The 17,003-nt window shown below is 33.7% G+C and overlaps 2 protein-coding genes across 4 annotated transcripts; both read left to right on the forward strand.

The window, feature by feature from the left end:
- Positions 1-179: 179 nt before the first annotated feature.
- Positions 180-8,810, forward strand: LOC130636674 (long-chain fatty acid transport protein 4-like). 3 transcript variants are annotated; one of them, XM_057446472.1, is made up of 6 exons: positions 1,007-1,573; positions 4,168-5,513; positions 5,913-6,165; positions 6,863-7,007; positions 7,337-7,603; positions 7,761-8,810. In XM_057446472.1, exons 1-5 carry the CDS (start codon positions 1,560-1,562, stop codon positions 7,595-7,597), a joined length of 2,019 nt encoding a protein of 672 aa, XP_057302455.1. In that variant the 5' UTR covers positions 1,007-1,559; the 3' UTR covers positions 7,598-7,603; positions 7,761-8,810. The 3 variants fall into 3 exon arrangements, with proteins under 3 accessions (XP_057302456.1, XP_057302455.1, XP_057302454.1); XM_057446473.1 differs by lacking the exon at positions 1,007-1,573 and adding an exon at positions 180-508 and having other exon boundaries at positions 7,337-8,810; XM_057446471.1 differs by having other exon boundaries at positions 7,337-8,810.
- Positions 8,811-9,513: 703 nt separating this feature from the next.
- Positions 9,514-15,792, forward strand: LOC130637018 (uncharacterized). The gene is made up of 11 exons (XM_057446871.1): positions 9,514-9,605; positions 9,675-9,677; positions 9,806-9,857; positions 10,589-10,731; positions 11,131-11,215; positions 11,295-11,519; positions 12,420-12,450; positions 12,707-12,841; positions 13,118-13,306; positions 13,871-13,930; positions 14,614-15,792. The coding sequence occupies exons 1-11, from the start codon at positions 9,514-9,516 to the stop codon at positions 14,640-14,642; spliced, it is 1,044 nt and encodes a 347-aa protein (XP_057302854.1). The 3' UTR covers positions 14,643-15,792.
- The last annotated feature ends 1,211 nt before the right edge of the window (positions 15,793-17,003 follow it).

Here is a 17,003-nt window from a genome sequence, read left to right on the forward strand (position 1 = left end):
TGCTTAAAGGCAAGCATTTTCACTTATATGCTAAGTAGGGCTATGCCATCTAAAGTAAGTTTTTGTCGATTGTTAATGTTAAAAAAACAGACACTAAGTAGATCAGAAGCAGTCAACATTTGGCCACGGTAATAACTTGGTATAACATCCGATTTAGTGTGAGACACAGACCATTTGGAGTGACCTTTAAAGGAGGGACAAAAGTGCGCGTGACAAAACTGAAAATTAGCTTTAAGTCAAAAGCAGAATAAAGAAAGGTTGCGTTCCAATAGGAGAACTAATTTCAGGCTTTTTTTTTGTTTTTAAGTTGGTGAAAAAAAAACCTTTAAAAAATGAAAACAAGGAAATTTTTGGTCTTTTTTTTCGGGATATAAATTCACCCGAACATTCCGTTTCGGATTAAGGTATATCGCCATACTTGTTGTGGACTTTAACCTTCTGGCATGGTTTGGCTTTGATAGTTGTGATTTTGTACTTTGTGCTTTGTACTCGATTGATGCCAACCAAGGTAAGTCGTTATTAAAATGTTAGTAGAATTTTTTGTATCTATTATACGATGGCCCCTGAGGCTCACTTTTCTTCCAATTTAAAAACATTTCTATTTATGATTTAGGCAATTCTCTTTTGTATTCTGACACTTCTCTTCAGCAGTGTTTTAAAACTTGTCTTCTGCACTTAACGCTTCTCTGCGTGTGGCCAGAAAACTTCTCTTTAACTTATATAAGAAATATGGTCAGCAATTTTGCACCCATGGTCTGTATATTTGTTTCACTTCTTGCGAGAAGTTTTGCTCTCCAATTTACCAACATCTTTATGTCCTGGTGCATGTGCATTATTAAAGTAATATCACAAATGAATTTAGCTTAGTAGCAGAGTAGGTACTTTCAATTATCAATAGACACAATAAATGTCAAAACAGTTGCCCTCAGATAGAGTCCTTAAAAATCATCATAGTGTCCACCAAACAGACTACATGCTTTTTTATATAAAAATGTGCTTTATAAAAATATCAGGCTGAGGTTTTTACGTTATTCTTTTTGATGGCACATTCGTGGAGCTGTTATTATGTCATTTATTCAAAAACAAGTAAGTTTTAAAATCTAACTGAATCAACGAGGGTGCTGATAAGCCGCATAAGCCGTAAAAAGTGCGGGCGTTTTCGGGTGAGTTCTGCGTTTTAAAAAAAAATCAAGTATTTGCCTGAAACACCCCCCCCCCCCCCCATACACCCGAACAATGCCAGAAAAAGAAAAGAAAAACAGACACTAATGATTCAAGAAACTATAGAAATTAAAATAAACTTATTATATGTGGTGGCGGAGTTCTTAAAAGAACTGTTTTTGATAGTTTATAATAATATTTACTGGATAAATAACTTAAATATAAACTTTATTAGCTCCTTTATCTTCAAGGGCTTTCTTTCAACTATCGTCCACATGGTATGTTACAAGGAATTGCATTTCGGGAATGTTCCGGGCGAGTGCAGGCAGTTTTAGAGGACAATCACCATCATCATCATCATCATCATTCTTGGCTTAACGTCCATTTACCATGCTAGCATGGGTTGGACGGGGTATGTTAATGACCCTTTTCCAATCTGATCTAGACTGTGTTAGAACTCAACTTCTTCTGTATGAAGTCTGTCCTTATAACCTCCTGCCAAGTCTTTCTTAGTCTGCCTCTGGGCTTTGCCCCAGGAACTGTCAAGTCAATTTAATTTGAAAAGTCGCCCGAACTCGCCCTTATATATGTGGGCGTTTGCAGCTTATTTGCACCCTCTTCTCAATCAACATTGCAGGCCAGAATTGGGCCTGGGAATTTTTAAGTTAATGGAATAGAAGGCATTTCTCACTTTGAAAGAGAACTGTTTCGAACAGAAGAGAAGATTTAGTAGGAAAAAATAAGTGCTTTTATTAAGAGGAGAAATGAGCCATAGGGGCCATCACACTATTAAACTGATCTGTCACACCAGCTACATGAAAAAGGGGAATTTTGGCTGCCTGGACCCAAGGCTGAGAACACTTCTTCAAATCATTTTTTTTTTGTTAATACTTGAATCCAGGTTAACACCATCAAATTTCAAAAGGAGATAAACGACTTATTGGGAAAAGAGTGGCATATTTGTGTTTACCAGCAAAAATTATATAATATAGGAAATTTTGAATACTTTATGATCATTAGAACAGGATTTTTGTAATTTAACCCAGATCCAAGAATACTTAACTTTTACTTCTTTTGTTATCAAATCTTTTCCTGAAGCATTTTAACACTTTTTTATTTTAAAAAACCATCTTTTAATTAAATAAAAAAACAACAATAAATATATATAATTTTAAAAAAGTTGTGTAATAAGTATTGTCACCTCGACAAATGTAACGTGAAACTTTTAAACTAATTTCAGGTCCTTATTTTTAGGGTATATATATTTATAACGATTTCAGAGAAAACATACCTTTCAAGCTCTTCATGAACAAGGGCTGAATTTTTTATAGAATCCTTGTTTTCTAACTTTGAATCTGAAATATATATATTGTGCAGTTTTAGAAGAATTTTTGCTAATAATATAGTTTTTTTATTCTTCTGTGAGAGTATGATCATGAAATGTTTGTCTTCTGTCAACTGAAAAGTGGTAATTACGTGACATTCTGACCAGAAGACGTATATTCTGTATCCCTCATTACAACAACTATACATATTCTTCTATCAAGATAGTATTACATGGAACGTGAATGCCTAACCACACTGACTAACTAATAAACTACAAAAGAGAATGTAGTATTTAAAAATAAGAAATTTAAAATTGATTTCTTTGCCATAGTAATATTAATTATATACAAGAACATACAAAAATGTACAATGATAAAAAAACAAAAATGGAGCTTTTCGTTTTTTTATTGAATATACATTCTTGTATGTTCTTGTATGTAATTAATATAAATTACTTGCTTTTTAAACATTCATTAATTAAAATTATAATTGACAACAGCAATTATTTGTTTTAGAGCTACATAATGATGTCATAATTTCGCATAATTAACAAAACTTTAACTGACCTGTGCTCTGAAATTGACCCCTAATGGCCACCAATAATTTCCAATAACTCAGAATGACCCCAATCAAGTACCAATGACCCTCAACCATTCACAATTACGTTCTAGTCACCAACAATCACTCTTGTTCATCTCTAGTGACTCATCAAAAGACATTTCCCCTAACAGAAATATCTAAGTCACTCGAAATGGCTCAAAAAGACTGTGATTTCAACTTTATGTTGAAAAGGAAACTTTGTGAGTTTGTGAATTTTTGCCAATTTTTTAAAAATTCTTATTGATGTTACTTGCAAAATTAATCAAATTTCAAAAGAACTTATAGTTTTTTATGGTTTCCAAATGGTACAAGGAGTAAATTTTCGCAAAATTTAATATTTCTTATTTTTTATTAATGTTTTGTTGTTACACAATCTTCATTTTCTTTTTTAATAGGACTATTTCTGATCACTTCTTTCACTTGTTCAGGTTTTCCCCAGGTTAAGCACAATTTTTGAAGCTCGTTTTATACCACAATCTTGTTTAGTTTGATGATATATTTTAGCGTTTTTTTTTTGTTTTTTTTTGCAATTGTGTTTGATCTCGTTTAGCACATTGAATAACTTTGGCAGTTTTAAGAATATCCTCAAACTAGCCTTACTCATTTGCGCCTGTTTGTATTTTTTTCTTATGTTTTTTTTTTGATTTGGTGATACACTAAATTATCAGCATTTTAAAAAGAAAAAGAAACACTTTTTTAGATGACAATTTTTCCCAAATGAAGTGTTTATGTCATTTCTAGCATAAAATTTTTTACGTCAGGAATCCAGTAAAAAAATTTGCAATTTAAATAATGTGTCAATAATTTGCCATGAAAGTTTTATTGTGGTTGTTTATTTGAACAGTGTTTTTTATTTGAAAGCAGGTTTGTCAAATATGGTATGTTGGTAAGGTATAAAAAAACCTTGTTGAAAACCTCTTGGATAAACAATCAGGTGCTAATTAAAACTGTATGCCACAGCTAACTCTATAGGGAACTGTTTTTGCACTATTTGACCTTTGTGTGTGAAAAACATGTTTTACGTTTTTAAGTTTGTTTTTGTCTGTAGAGATTTTTTCTGACTCTTTTAATAACTTTCAGGGCTAACAAGTGGATGTCATCCTGTCATTGCAATTTTTCATTACAATCTAAACTCATCCGACACGTGCGAAAGAATATCAGTATGTATCGACTGGCATCGTGTGCAGCAGTGGCTGCTGCTGGTCCAAAGGTGTTAGGATTGTCATGGTATACTGCATTTGCTGGTAGCATTGCAATGTACCTGCTGACAGGTGGATGGAAATGGCTTAGGCTAGCTTATAAAACATTTGGCAGAGACTTTTATTTTGGCAGAATAATATTGGGAGTGGAGCTAGGGATAAGAAAGATTGTGAAAAATAAACAGATGTTGGGAGACGTGTTTGCAGAGAAAGCTTTACAACATCCTGACAAAGTGGTGTTTATATCAGCTGAAACTGGTGAAACACTTACATACAAGCAAGCTAATGATTTGGCAAATAAAATTGCGAACATCTTTTATGAAGCTGGTTACCGCAAAGGTGATGTTGTAGCACTAATTATGGAGAATCGTATAGAGTATATTCCCATTTGGTTGGGCTTGTCAAAACTTGGCGTCATCACTTCTTTAATTAATTACAATCTTCGCGGTGAGAGTTTAAAACATTGCATTACTGTTTGTGATTGCAAGTCAATTATATTCAGTGATGAACTGCAAGGAGCTGTGGAAGAAATAGCTCCTGATCTGAAAGTTGATTTTTATTATTTTGGAAATGAAAGCTCATCTATCAATAATGTTACATATTTAAAAACATTAATCGAAAAAGCATCAACTGTGCAACCACCAAAACCAGAGGATTTATCATTGAGCGATAAGATGTTGTTGATTTACACCTCAGGAACTACTGGTTTCCCAAAGGCTGCTGTTATACGGGGATCTAGATATTGTTTTATGGCGATGGGCGTAGGAAAAGGTATAGGAGTAACTGCAGATGATATTGCATACAACTCACTGCCACTTTATCACAGTAATGGCGGAATTGCTTTATCAGGAGGTGTTTTTTTCTTTGGACACACAGTTGTTATTCGTAAGAAGTTTTCAGCTAGCAGATTTTTTGAAGATTGTACAAATTATAATGTTACAGTGATCAATTACATTGGAGAAACTTGCAGATATCTGTTAGCACAACCAAAGGGACCCTTTGATAAGGCCCACAAAGTTCGTGCAGCCACTGGGAATGGTCTAAGGAAAAGTATTTGGGAAGAATTTCAAAAACGGTTTAATATTGGTTTAATTGGAGAATTTTATGGAGCAACAGAAGGCAATGCAAACATGATGAATAGTGTTGGTCGAGTCGGTGCAGTTGGATTTAATTCTGTGTTGATACCGTGGGTTTATCCTATCAAGATTGTGAGAGTGGATGAAGAAGGTAACAATTTTTTTTTAAAGATAAGATTTTGACAATACTGAAGTAGTTCAAGCTTCGAAATAAGGAAGCAAAGTCAAATTGAGGCTATATAATAATGCGTTTTTTTACGCTATCTGTTTTTGCATAATAATAGCGCATTCATTGGACTAAAGGGCGTAGGTTTCTGTAAAGTCAAATTGGGGCTATATAATAGAATATGTTTATATCGACGTGAACACGCTTTATACCTTCGAAAGAAGATAGTGCTTGTTCCGACTTTCTACAAACTCGTCCTTAACCTCCATTTTCTTATGAACTGTAATTATTTCCCAGAATGTGAACAATTTGCTGTGTTTCTTACAAAGGCAAAAAAAAATAATGCTATTGTTTTTTATTATTATATATTCATTTTATGTGCAGGCAACATTATCAGAGGAGCTGATGGATTGGCTTCAGAGGCTCAGCCAGGTGAAGTCGGAGAATTGGTTGGAAAAGTTCGAAATGATAATAGCTTGCGACAATTTGATGGTTATTTAAACAAGAGTGCCACACAAAAGAAAATTGCATATGATATTTTTAAAAAAGGTGACTCAGCATTTATGACTGGCGACCGGTTGATTCAAGATGAAGAGGGCTTTTACTATTTCCAAGACAGGACTGGAGATACATTTAGGTGAGTTGTCAACAACATCAGCACGTGACCGGACACCATGTTGGCTAAAAATTCTTGCTAAAATTAAATCTTGCTGAATTTTTATTTCTGACTAATTTTTATTGTCTTTCGATCTATACTGATATGTTGATTGGACACAATAACGTCGGAAATTTAGTTTTGTACGAGTCGTAACCGAAACCTTTTAGAAGTTTAAAAAAAGTTATACAGGTCAAATAATAAAAACTTCGCGTTTGAGGTTGCCTTTTTTTAAGCGGGTTTTTGTCGCGGCTTAATGTGTTAAATGTGTTAGAATTTTTTCCATAAAATTTTTTCCAGCTTTTAATAGTCTTAGATATCTGTAGTAAAACTACAGTATTTAATGTTTCCTTCACAAACTTTTTTACTTTGAAATATATTTTATTTTACAAAAAGACCATAAAACCAGGTCAGAGATTCTTTTTAGGGATGAAAGTTGTAGCAGGGCCGCTATTGCTAAGACGTTTGACTAATGATGACGTTAGTGTACTTTTTATATAGAGTACCGAAGAAAATGTTCCAAAAAGCTGAAATGTGAACTCCTTAAGTCATGGAGTTTCAATGGATTTTGAAAAAGTGATCTTTCGAAAATTTAAGTTTTTACTATCTCCAAAGATCAACTGTGATGTCTTACTCTGATGTTGATCATTCCTATTCTACCTTTTTTTTGCTTAACTAGATGGAAAGGTGAAAATGTCTCCACCAACGAAGTTGAGAATGTGATCAACAAAGCTGTCGATAATGAAATCTGTGTGTATGGAGTAGAAGTACCCGGTGTGGAAGGTAAAGCAGGAATGGCATGTATTGTTGATGCTGAAAAAAAGGTAAGGAAATACACATTTTTACACATGCATGCTTACTACTGTGCACGCGAGTCTTGCAAAATGATAACTGTACGCTAGAAAGGTTGAGCGAATGCGGTTAGGTTTTAAATTTTAGTTGATGTTGATCATCATGCATTTTTAATGTCTGTTCATATATTGAAAGAAATGGGAAAGTAAGTCATGTAAATTTGAAGTTTGTAAGTCACCCTTCGAACAATAACCTTGAAGCTCTGAGCTGATTAGGAACACTCTCGCCTTTACATGGTTTAGCAGTCCATAACAGTGAAAGTATTTCTTTATTCTGGAGTATTACATATTTTTATTCGTAGGTTGATTTATCACATCTACCTGAAGTTTTGGGTAAATCACTTCCGCCATATGCAAGACCGGTGTTCGTCCGTTTAGCTAGCGAAATCCCGAAAACATCGACTTTTAAGTTCAAGAAAAATATCCTTCGAGATGAAGGATATAATCCTGCAAGTTGCGCAGCCGGCGACCTTTTGTTTTACTTTGATGGTAAAGAAAAGAAGTTTCTCTCCATCGATGCTGACGTGTACGCGAAAATACAAGATCAAAAAATACGACTCTAATGAACTGTGAGTCGAATACGTTTAATTAATTACACTATCCGAGAATGTGATTGGTGACTTTTTATAGATATTTGATTGGTTAAAACATAGGCAAGTAAACAGTGAATTCGGTCTCGTAATTTTGGCGGCTAACGTAATCCTTTATTTTTATTTTCATGTTTAGCGAAGGCTTCTGGTCTAGTACTGGAAGACTTTAGTTGTAAATGTTATCCTGTGATTACAAAGCTAACTGAGATTTATTTGAAGATGTGTAACCGTGGGACTATTTAATTACTTTCGCCCATGAATCCTTGCAAAACCAGAACAAAGGTGTCGTGAAATTTCGAGGACAGTAGACGAGTTTTTAAATTTATGAAATTGCGAATTCTTTACGACATTTTTGCGATTGTACAGTTGTTAGGTGTAGGTGATGTTCTGGACTGATCATACTTTCGGTAATTTTTTTGCTCCGGAGCGATCATACTTCCGGTAATTTTTTTTTTCTTTGAAGTGATCATACTTCCGGTAATTTTTTTTGCTCCGGAGTGATCATACATCCATAAATTTCTTTTGCTTCCGTCAATAATTTTGCATTTTCTTATTTCAGTAGACTCAAAATCATCTTTTTAGTTTCATCAGTTAGACCTTATTAAATAATTTTGCGTATTTTTAATTTGCGAGTCATCCTAGTGATTTTTTTACTTGAATGTGAAGGTTGCTATATGCAATGATCAGTTAAACAAATATGTACATTTAGTGGGTCTCTACAAAGAACCTTTTCTTTAACTCTTTTTTATTCCGCAAATAGTTATTTTTGGAAAATTGCGATTGACTGGTTAAAATTTAGGTTTAGGTATACAGCCTTTTTAATTCACGCACAAAGCAGACATGCAAACAACGGCAATTTTTGCCAACGCAAACAATTGGACTAAGAAAACCCTCGAAGACTTTTTTTAAAAACTACTTTTCTAACTTGTAAGAGTTATAAAAAATGTCGACTTGTATATTGTATATTTAGGATTTTTCATTTTTATATGCAATTCTATGTTTTTGTACCTGCTATATTATGTACGATACTTATTTCTGCAAATCCGCAGTCTGACGGTTCTTTTACATCTGGATTGGAGAAACAGCTGAGAATCAGCTGAGGACTGTATGTTTCTGTTTTTGTTCGTGTGTTTAGATCATGTTATTTACAGTATGACGATGTAAGACATGAAAAAAGTTAGCAGAATGATTGTTGTTTTTAGTGTCCCATGCAGAAATTTATATTACCAAGAAAGGAAGTTTTTATTATGGTTTTTTTCTCATGGTACTTCGCATTGTTACCGGCTGTTCGTCATTTTCAGTCTGTTTTTTTCTAGTAAAACTATAAATAAATTTTCTAAAATATTCCATTCAATAGCTGCAGTCAAACCGGTTCCCTTAGGTTACCTATATGCTTGTGTAATTTGTATACATTGTATCCAAGCCTAATACCTTAACGGCGCTATTTAGCACGAAACTTCAATGAAACCAAACGTACAGCTAAATAAAAAGTTACAGTATCGATTTTTTACTTGATATTTTACTTCGTGATATTTGTGACTTGTCATTCCCTATTAGTTTCCCCTCTCTTTGGGTCGACCAAAATTCAGAGTTCTGTTGGGTTCTCTTTACCTAATTTCTTTGGATATTGGATATATCCATTCTTTTTTTTCTTTTTTTTGTGCTTAACTTTTGTCGTCGCTAAACTTTGTGTACTTTAAACAGAGAAATTTTACGAGAGAAGCATTGTTCAAACACTTGCGGACTTTTTTAAATAAACTTTTACGATTTGTGATTTCTAAATTTTCTAATTGCTTACTGAGAAAAAAGCCAAGTGTGTATTGTCAATGATAGAAAAGGGGAAAATGTTATTTCCAGAAATTGTTGTAATTAAATCACCTTTTTTTAGTATGTATACGTTTGAAGCATCATCGCCTTACTTTTTTTTGGCTTTTGCAAGTATAATATTTCCAAGTTTTAAGAAAAATTTCGGAATTCCGAGGTAGAGGCTTTCAAAACCAGATTATTTTTTAAATTTACATCGATATACTATCACAAATGAATGATTTAGGAAGTATGTGGTGGATAATTTGATCGGATTGAAAGGGAACGGATAATTTATCAACTTTAATTTCCACTGTATTTACTTAGAACGAACAATGAACTTGATTGTTTTTTTTCTTTTGTTTTTTTTTTTTGAAGATTCTGTTTCCTTAAAAAAATCTCTTCTCTTATAAATTTCCGTTCCAATACGGTACGTGCCGAGGAAATATATGTACTTGAAAACTCGCTTTTTTATTTCCGTGGGTGCATAGAAAAAAGTTAAATTCAATTCAACTTTTGGAACCAAACGGAACGGAAAAGTTAAAAAAAAATCCTGAGTTACTTGTTTAGAAAATTTTGCTATTCGACTTTGCAGGGTCGCAGCAGCCTAAAAGAAAATCTTTCACTTGAATAAAACGCTTTTGGAAAAATATTTGAACATGTTAGACAAAGCTCATTGAGTGAACGAAAAGTTTTTTTAAATGTCCACAACCAAATATTGTCGCAACAGAGTGCCATACTCTACAAGTTTCCTTAGATAATCCAATAAAATTATTTATGATTGATTATTAAAAGTTCTTTTCCTCCTAAAATTTGTCTGAAATCACGAAATTGTAAAAAGCCTCGAAGTGAACTTTGTGTTGCAATTGCCAATAAATCGTGTATTTTCAAGTTTTAAGATAACCAGCAGTAACTTTTTGAACGTTACTGATATTTACGTTAAACCTTAAAAAAGATTAATTAATCAAACTCGTCCCCAGTGCCTTTTGTCTCTTTTTTTTTTTTACTGAACGGCGTCGCCCTGGGATCAGTTAGTTTACTACAAACATAGCTCTATGCCAGAAACAACTCTGTGGTTCTCATTTGAATGCGGCTTGTTGTGTTGAAAAGAACAGTTTGTTGCTTAACAGAAGCAAGGTTTAGTGTCGACCTTGTTTCCAGTGCTCTTTTGCGTCTTTGCAAGACGTAATCAGCATTTTAAATGTAATCCACCATACAAATTCTCTGGCAGCTTTTTTAGTACACTCGTTACTTTCTTCCTTAAGATTTTATGCAATGCTTAATGGCAAGACTCTTAAGCGGTGGTAAAAAAAAAGAGACAAAAGGCACTGGGGACGAGTTTGATTAATTAATGCGAATTTTGAAAATGTATACCTCGTTTATTTCCTGGGATCAGTTAGTTTACTACAAACATAGCTCTATGCCAGAAAAAAACTCTGTGGTTCTCATTTGAATGCGGCTTGTTGTGTTGAAAAGAACAGTTTGTTGCTTAAACAGAAGCAAGGTTTAGTGTCGACCTTGTTTCCAGTGCTCTTTTGCGTCTTTACAAGACGTAACCAGCATTTTAAATGTAATCCACCATACAAATTCTCTGACAGCTTTTTTAGTACACTCGTTACTTTTTTCCTTAAGATTTTATGCAATGCTTAATGGCAAGACTCTTAAGCGGTGGTGTCGGGATAAAACTATTGCCCATTCTGTAGTCCTAGATTATCAAGATTGATACTGGCTGTTCCTATAAAAAATAGGGGACAAGCGGCTGGGAACAAGGTTTTTAAAATACATGAGGTACCTGAATAAAAGATGAGCTGATTCTAAAAACGCTGAAGTTAAGTAAGAAACGTTTATAGCCTGAATCGCTCGGTAGCTGAATCATCTGATCTCTCACGCCCCATGGCGCGCGGGGTGGATCTGGATTTCGTTGCTTGTGCGGGGCTCTCATGCAGGATCAAAACATTGGAGAAAAAATCGATTGCGTGGAACATCACAAACATTTGCGGACATTTTTTTTTTATTTTGCGGACAAGTGACAAGTGAGAAGAAAACAAAACAAGTCATCAACATTTTAAACGCAAATAAATCAAATCAAATGGTAAGTAATTTCCTAATAGTTAACAATCGTATACACATTAATACTGCGGTCAGACGGAAGTAATGAAGTAAGGTCATGTCCTTGACAAGGTTGCAAAAGCAATTAGGAAAAACTGTGCAGACTTTCAAGCAAAAATTTCATATATCTAAAGCTAGCCAGTAGCCCCTATACTTCACACTCCTCAGTCTTTCCACTTCATACTCATCAATTTCTAAGGTAAATGATCAACATTATCAGGATGGAACAAGTTCAGTATCAGCACTAGATTTCATTCATCGGACTGTGCAACTGACTGTGCTATCCATTTTTTAGGAGGATTTAATCTCCGAAAAAGAAGATTCCCTTGTCAAGAACACACATTCCATTGCTCCCTACTTGGCAACTGTTACGGTTTTCGGAAATATTCCTGGTTTGTTTCTTGCGTCTGCGCAAGTTAGAAAATCAGGAAATTTTACCAAATCTGGGTGTTGTTCTCGCTTCTGCTTGAGTTGAAATTTATTCAAAATTTGAAATATATATATCCTGCTTTTCTTGGGGTCAAATGGCCCAATCATTTTAAATGATGAGAAAGATAGATATTTCTAGAAATGGCCTATGGAAAAACAGCAGAGTTTTTTCTCTTACAATTCCACGCGTATGATATAGCAAATTTTAAACTAATTGACCAAGCTTATTAAGTGTTTGCCAAGTGGTTTTGTCTGTGTCAATGATAATTTTTTATACCATTCTCTGTGCCACTTCGTTCTGTTTTGAGACAACAATATAAAGGTGAATGATTTCATCTTACTTTGATTTCAGAGTCGTTCTGTGTTCCTGGAGGCTTTATATATTTTTGTGCATTTATCCATTTTTGTACCTGGTATGACTGAATGCTTACAGTGTAAATATTTTTTTATTCAGGCGGAGCATATTTCTTCTGAGCAAATATCTGGTTAGTACAACAACAAATTTTTTGCTGCCTATTTTTTGCTTTTTTCCTAGTATATATATTTTTAACATTTAGGCAATTTTCTTAAACATGCCCTAAAAAAACCGTAAAATTTAAAACAAACTTTAAATATACCTTATCTACAAAATAAAATCTCGAGTGACTCATTTCTGAATAGGGTTAACGTTTTAGTTTCAATCTATTCATTCAAGCAAGTAAAATTTCAGTAATATCAGTAGTGTGCATGCTTCTTCTTTAGAATTTAAAGAATGTTTCAATTTGTACGATAGAGATAGTGATGGCTTGATCTCAACTGAGCAGATGATTTTAGTAATGCGTTCCCTTGGACAGTGTCCATCACAACGGGAGCTGAACGAGTTAACTCAAAAATTAGGTTAGTTATAACATGACAATGCTAACTGTCTGTGAGCCAAATGTTCTTTTTAATTTGGTGAGAATTTATTTTGGTAAATAGTGAAGCATTTTGTTTTTAGCATGGATTAAATTTGCCGTATTTAAAAAAAAATGCTCTTCTTGCCAAATTTTTTCAAGCCCCTTAAATTTTTTTGCTTAAGGTATTGCACATTCTTTTATTCTGGTGTCTGTTATTTTTAAAAGTCACCCACTTGTTAAACTATCTTTCCGCATTTTAAAACAATCTGTTTTACAGGAAAACCAAAGGTGACTTTCCCTGAATTTCTCGATATAATGTGGAAAGTGATGCAGAAGTCACGTAACCCAGAGAAAGATATTCTTGAGGGGTTCAAAGTCTATGACAACAAAAGACAAGGCTTGATTACGATGAAAGATCTCAGGCATGTTATGACAAGAACTGGTGAGAAGCTGACACCGCAAGAATGTAAGTCTTGTATTAAATTATTATCTTATATTGTTGTTGTTTTTTTAATTGTCCTAAAGCTGCTAGTAGGCCCTTGTAATTTGCTTTCTATTAAGATTTATATGTACTTTTTAAAGGAGTTTTCACAAATTGAAAAATGTGGAATTCAAGCATTTGAATTGCACCTCAATCTAATTTTTGTGTAGGGAAGATTAGTGGTAAATTTACCACACCTCCCCCACTGCTTTAGTTTCTGGCTATAAAAAACACTTTTTTTAAAAAAATATGTCTTATGATCTAAATTTACTTGAGCTTTGCACGTTGAAAGCAAATAAATCAAATATAAATTAAGAAGATGAGATAGGCCCGAAGAAATGAAGAAGTCGTTTTTGGGAGAAAAATAATGATGTCATAGCATTTGTGTTTCCCTTAATTTTATTGAGGCCGTAATATTGCAGTCCTCTTACAAACAAGACTCGAAACCCTTCCTTCCCTCCTTAAAACAGATTTAAAACTCTTTAATATCAACTTTCCTTTCTATATCTAATAAAGAAGCAAACATCACTAAAATGTTTAATTTTGTAGTTGATTACATGCTGAGTCAGGTTGGAGTCAGCAGAAATGCAAGCAGTATTAGTTACCAAGGTAATCTTTTAAATTTCATTTTGTTTTACTTGTCTACCACAAAGTAATAATTTGTTTATTGGTGTGGAAACAAGCAAACAAAACTTTCTACTCTTGAAATGCTTAATTTAGACAATTCATTCCAATCCCCATATTATATCACACATATTAGATGTTTCGTCCATTGGTGAAAAAGAGGCTTTAATATTAAGCTCAGACTGTGTTTATTATGTCCCCATTTTCTCACCTTGCATAACACGTGTAGCCTGGGTGACAATTAGAAAGATCTAGGGAGCGTACTTAAAGCAATTATACTTATACCCTTTCTTTTACAAACACAACTTTTGACTTTAAAAAGGGGTCATCATACCTTAAGACTTTATAGTTAAGAATCTTTAAAGTAGGGAATCTTTATGTTCTGTAACAATCAATAGGATATACTTATATCGGTAGTAACTTGCCCAATCTTATGTTATCAATGTATAACATAAGATTGAAGTCTGGTAAGTCTGGTATTAAAGCTGAAGAAGAAACATTTTATCGAGGCCTGACTTTACTGAACTGTTAATTTTTACAGTCTACGTATGTTTTGTGCATTTAAAATAAAAAGTATATTACTGTGAGTTTTGTGGCATGCTTCCCCAAAGTAGAAATTGTTGCACAACATACGGAAATTTGTTGAGTCTTGTTCCTCTTTTTTTTAGATTTAGCGAGAGCGTTTAGGCATGTTTAATATATATTTTTGTTATTATTTTTCTTGGTAACTTATATTCATTTTTTGCTGATAGAATTTTCTCTGTGCTGAAACCAAATTGCTGAGAATAAAATCTTCCTTAAATATTTCTGAGCAATTCAACTTAGCACTCTGTATGGCATAACTACTGCGAAAAATGAAGACTTAGGTAAAGTTCACTTTTCTGACATTTTTTTGTAATTTTTATCTTTATTTAAATGTTCAACCGCACATTTAGTTTTTTGTATTAATATTTATTGAATTTAGTTTATAATTTATGTAAATTACAGTTGACTAATCGGCTTGTGTCGGTTTGCGATGAGAAAAAGATAACATCAATGTTCGTAAGGCGGATTTCCATGAATCGAATTGTGGTTGGCGAATACGGCAGCAAAAACATTTTTGAATTCTCCCAGTAATGAGTTTTTCCAAAAAAATATAAAAACACTTTGCGTTTTGATTGGTTTACAGCGAATTATTTCGCCGCTAGTAAGTAGAAAGTGTCTCTACTTTTTCACGAAGAAAATGTTTAGAGCCAATATCAAAACAAATGAAACTACGCTTGCCCAGATGCATTTTGCGGGCGAATTTTCGCGTGTAAATCTGCCCTTCGTCTTTCATTTTTCTGATAATCATAGTGTTTCTTTTCCACTTAAATAATTTTTTCTAAACCAAAGAAACACCAGGAATTCTTTTGCCCTCGTAAAAAAAACTACTGTCCTGTCTTGGAGTAATCAGAATGAGTTCAATTTTTACCGCGGTGGACTGAAACGGAAGACATCAACCAATCAGGTTGCAGAACTACAGTTTTGGTTCTGTTTCATGAAATCTTAATTTAAGTGGAAATTCATATTATGACTTAGTAAATATTTTTATGCACTTATATTTAATATACAGAAATTTTCCGGGTTGCACATTTATATTTATATAACTTATGCAGTTGGTGAATCACTTAGCTGAATATTTAACTAATCTTTGTGTGTTATCGCTCGTTAAAAGTAAAATTGATTTTTACACCCTTTTTCGATTACTACAAAACAGCCAGCCTAGTGGTTAGCCCACTCTCGTGTTTTTATACTTTATCAGAATTCAGTAACTCATAATTTTTTATGCTGTAAAGAATTTTTGTAAAGAATTTTGTTTCTTGGTATCCTTGGTTTTCGTTTTTTCTTATATCTTTAGAGAATAGTTCCCTTAATGCTAAAATCTATGCACAAACATTTAATTTCATGAGTCGAGGCTGTTTACGTGAGAACCGAAAGTGAACTCAAACTGCCTTGAGTCCCTTCCGTGCACGGTGTGTTTCGTAGGACTATTTCATGATTTCCATTACTTTAGGTGAAGTAGAACTCACTTCGGGTGACAATTTACTTCGAGTTTTTATATCGTTGCGGGATTTCCATAAAAACACTTCACCTCGCTTAAAAGTCAAGAACACAAAATATTTAACCCTTTTACTAGCCACATTCGTAATGAATTTCACCCGAATTGAAACAACAGTGCACTTTTCACTACGGTGTGAAATTTCACTTCGCCTGAATTTCTCTGCGTTGTAAACGCTTTCCTTGACCACGTTCACACGATGTAAATAGATATAATTTCGAAGAGAAATCATCCCGGAACACAATGTGTACCGGTAAATTACAAGAACCGCTGATGGATCAATTGGAAACTTGAAATTTGGATTACATTATGCCAAAATTTTGTTTCGATGCGTTTGTCCACGTGACGCCGTTCAGTATTGCGCATTTTGCGTCAGGCCGCTACTATTCCGTTTCACATATCAGATAGGCTCAGTAGTTTGTGAAAAGACACCCTATCCGGTACAAAGTTTGACCTTAATCCTCTATGTGTGACAATGGTCATCTTTTTACTGCAATTTTAATTTTTCCGCACTACAACGTGTTTTATTCCATGTAGAAACATGGTGAGGGACTTCTTAGATAACAACCCCAACCATCGCTTATTGCAACGAATCCTACGTATCTTCATTTTTTTTCGTTAGTTGCATTGTAACAACTCTTGCTGCAATCCGCCAAATTTTTAATATTTTTGGATTATGTTAACTTAAATATAAATACTTTGCAGTGTGAATTTAACCTCGTTCCCAGGACTTCTTAGATTTCCTTTATGCGTGAAAAAAGCAAGAAGCTTTAAGCAACCAAACAGCAAACCTTAAGTTTTGTTTTATGAAAAGGGATTATTTCGAAAGCTTTATCGGTTTTAGATTTATGTCAACCAATATTTCTTATGAATGATAATATTTCTTATCAATGATAGTTTTACAATTAATTGTGTGAGAAAAATGTTGCGATTATTTAAATAGCCCGAGTTATAGCTCCCGGCCTTACGGGGACTACA

Source organism: Hydractinia symbiolongicarpus, chromosome 3, assembly GCF_029227915.1.
Source record: "Hydractinia symbiolongicarpus strain clone_291-10 chromosome 3, HSymV2.1, whole genome shotgun sequence".
Taxonomy (NCBI): domain Eukaryota; kingdom Metazoa; phylum Cnidaria; class Hydrozoa; order Anthoathecata; family Hydractiniidae; genus Hydractinia; species Hydractinia symbiolongicarpus.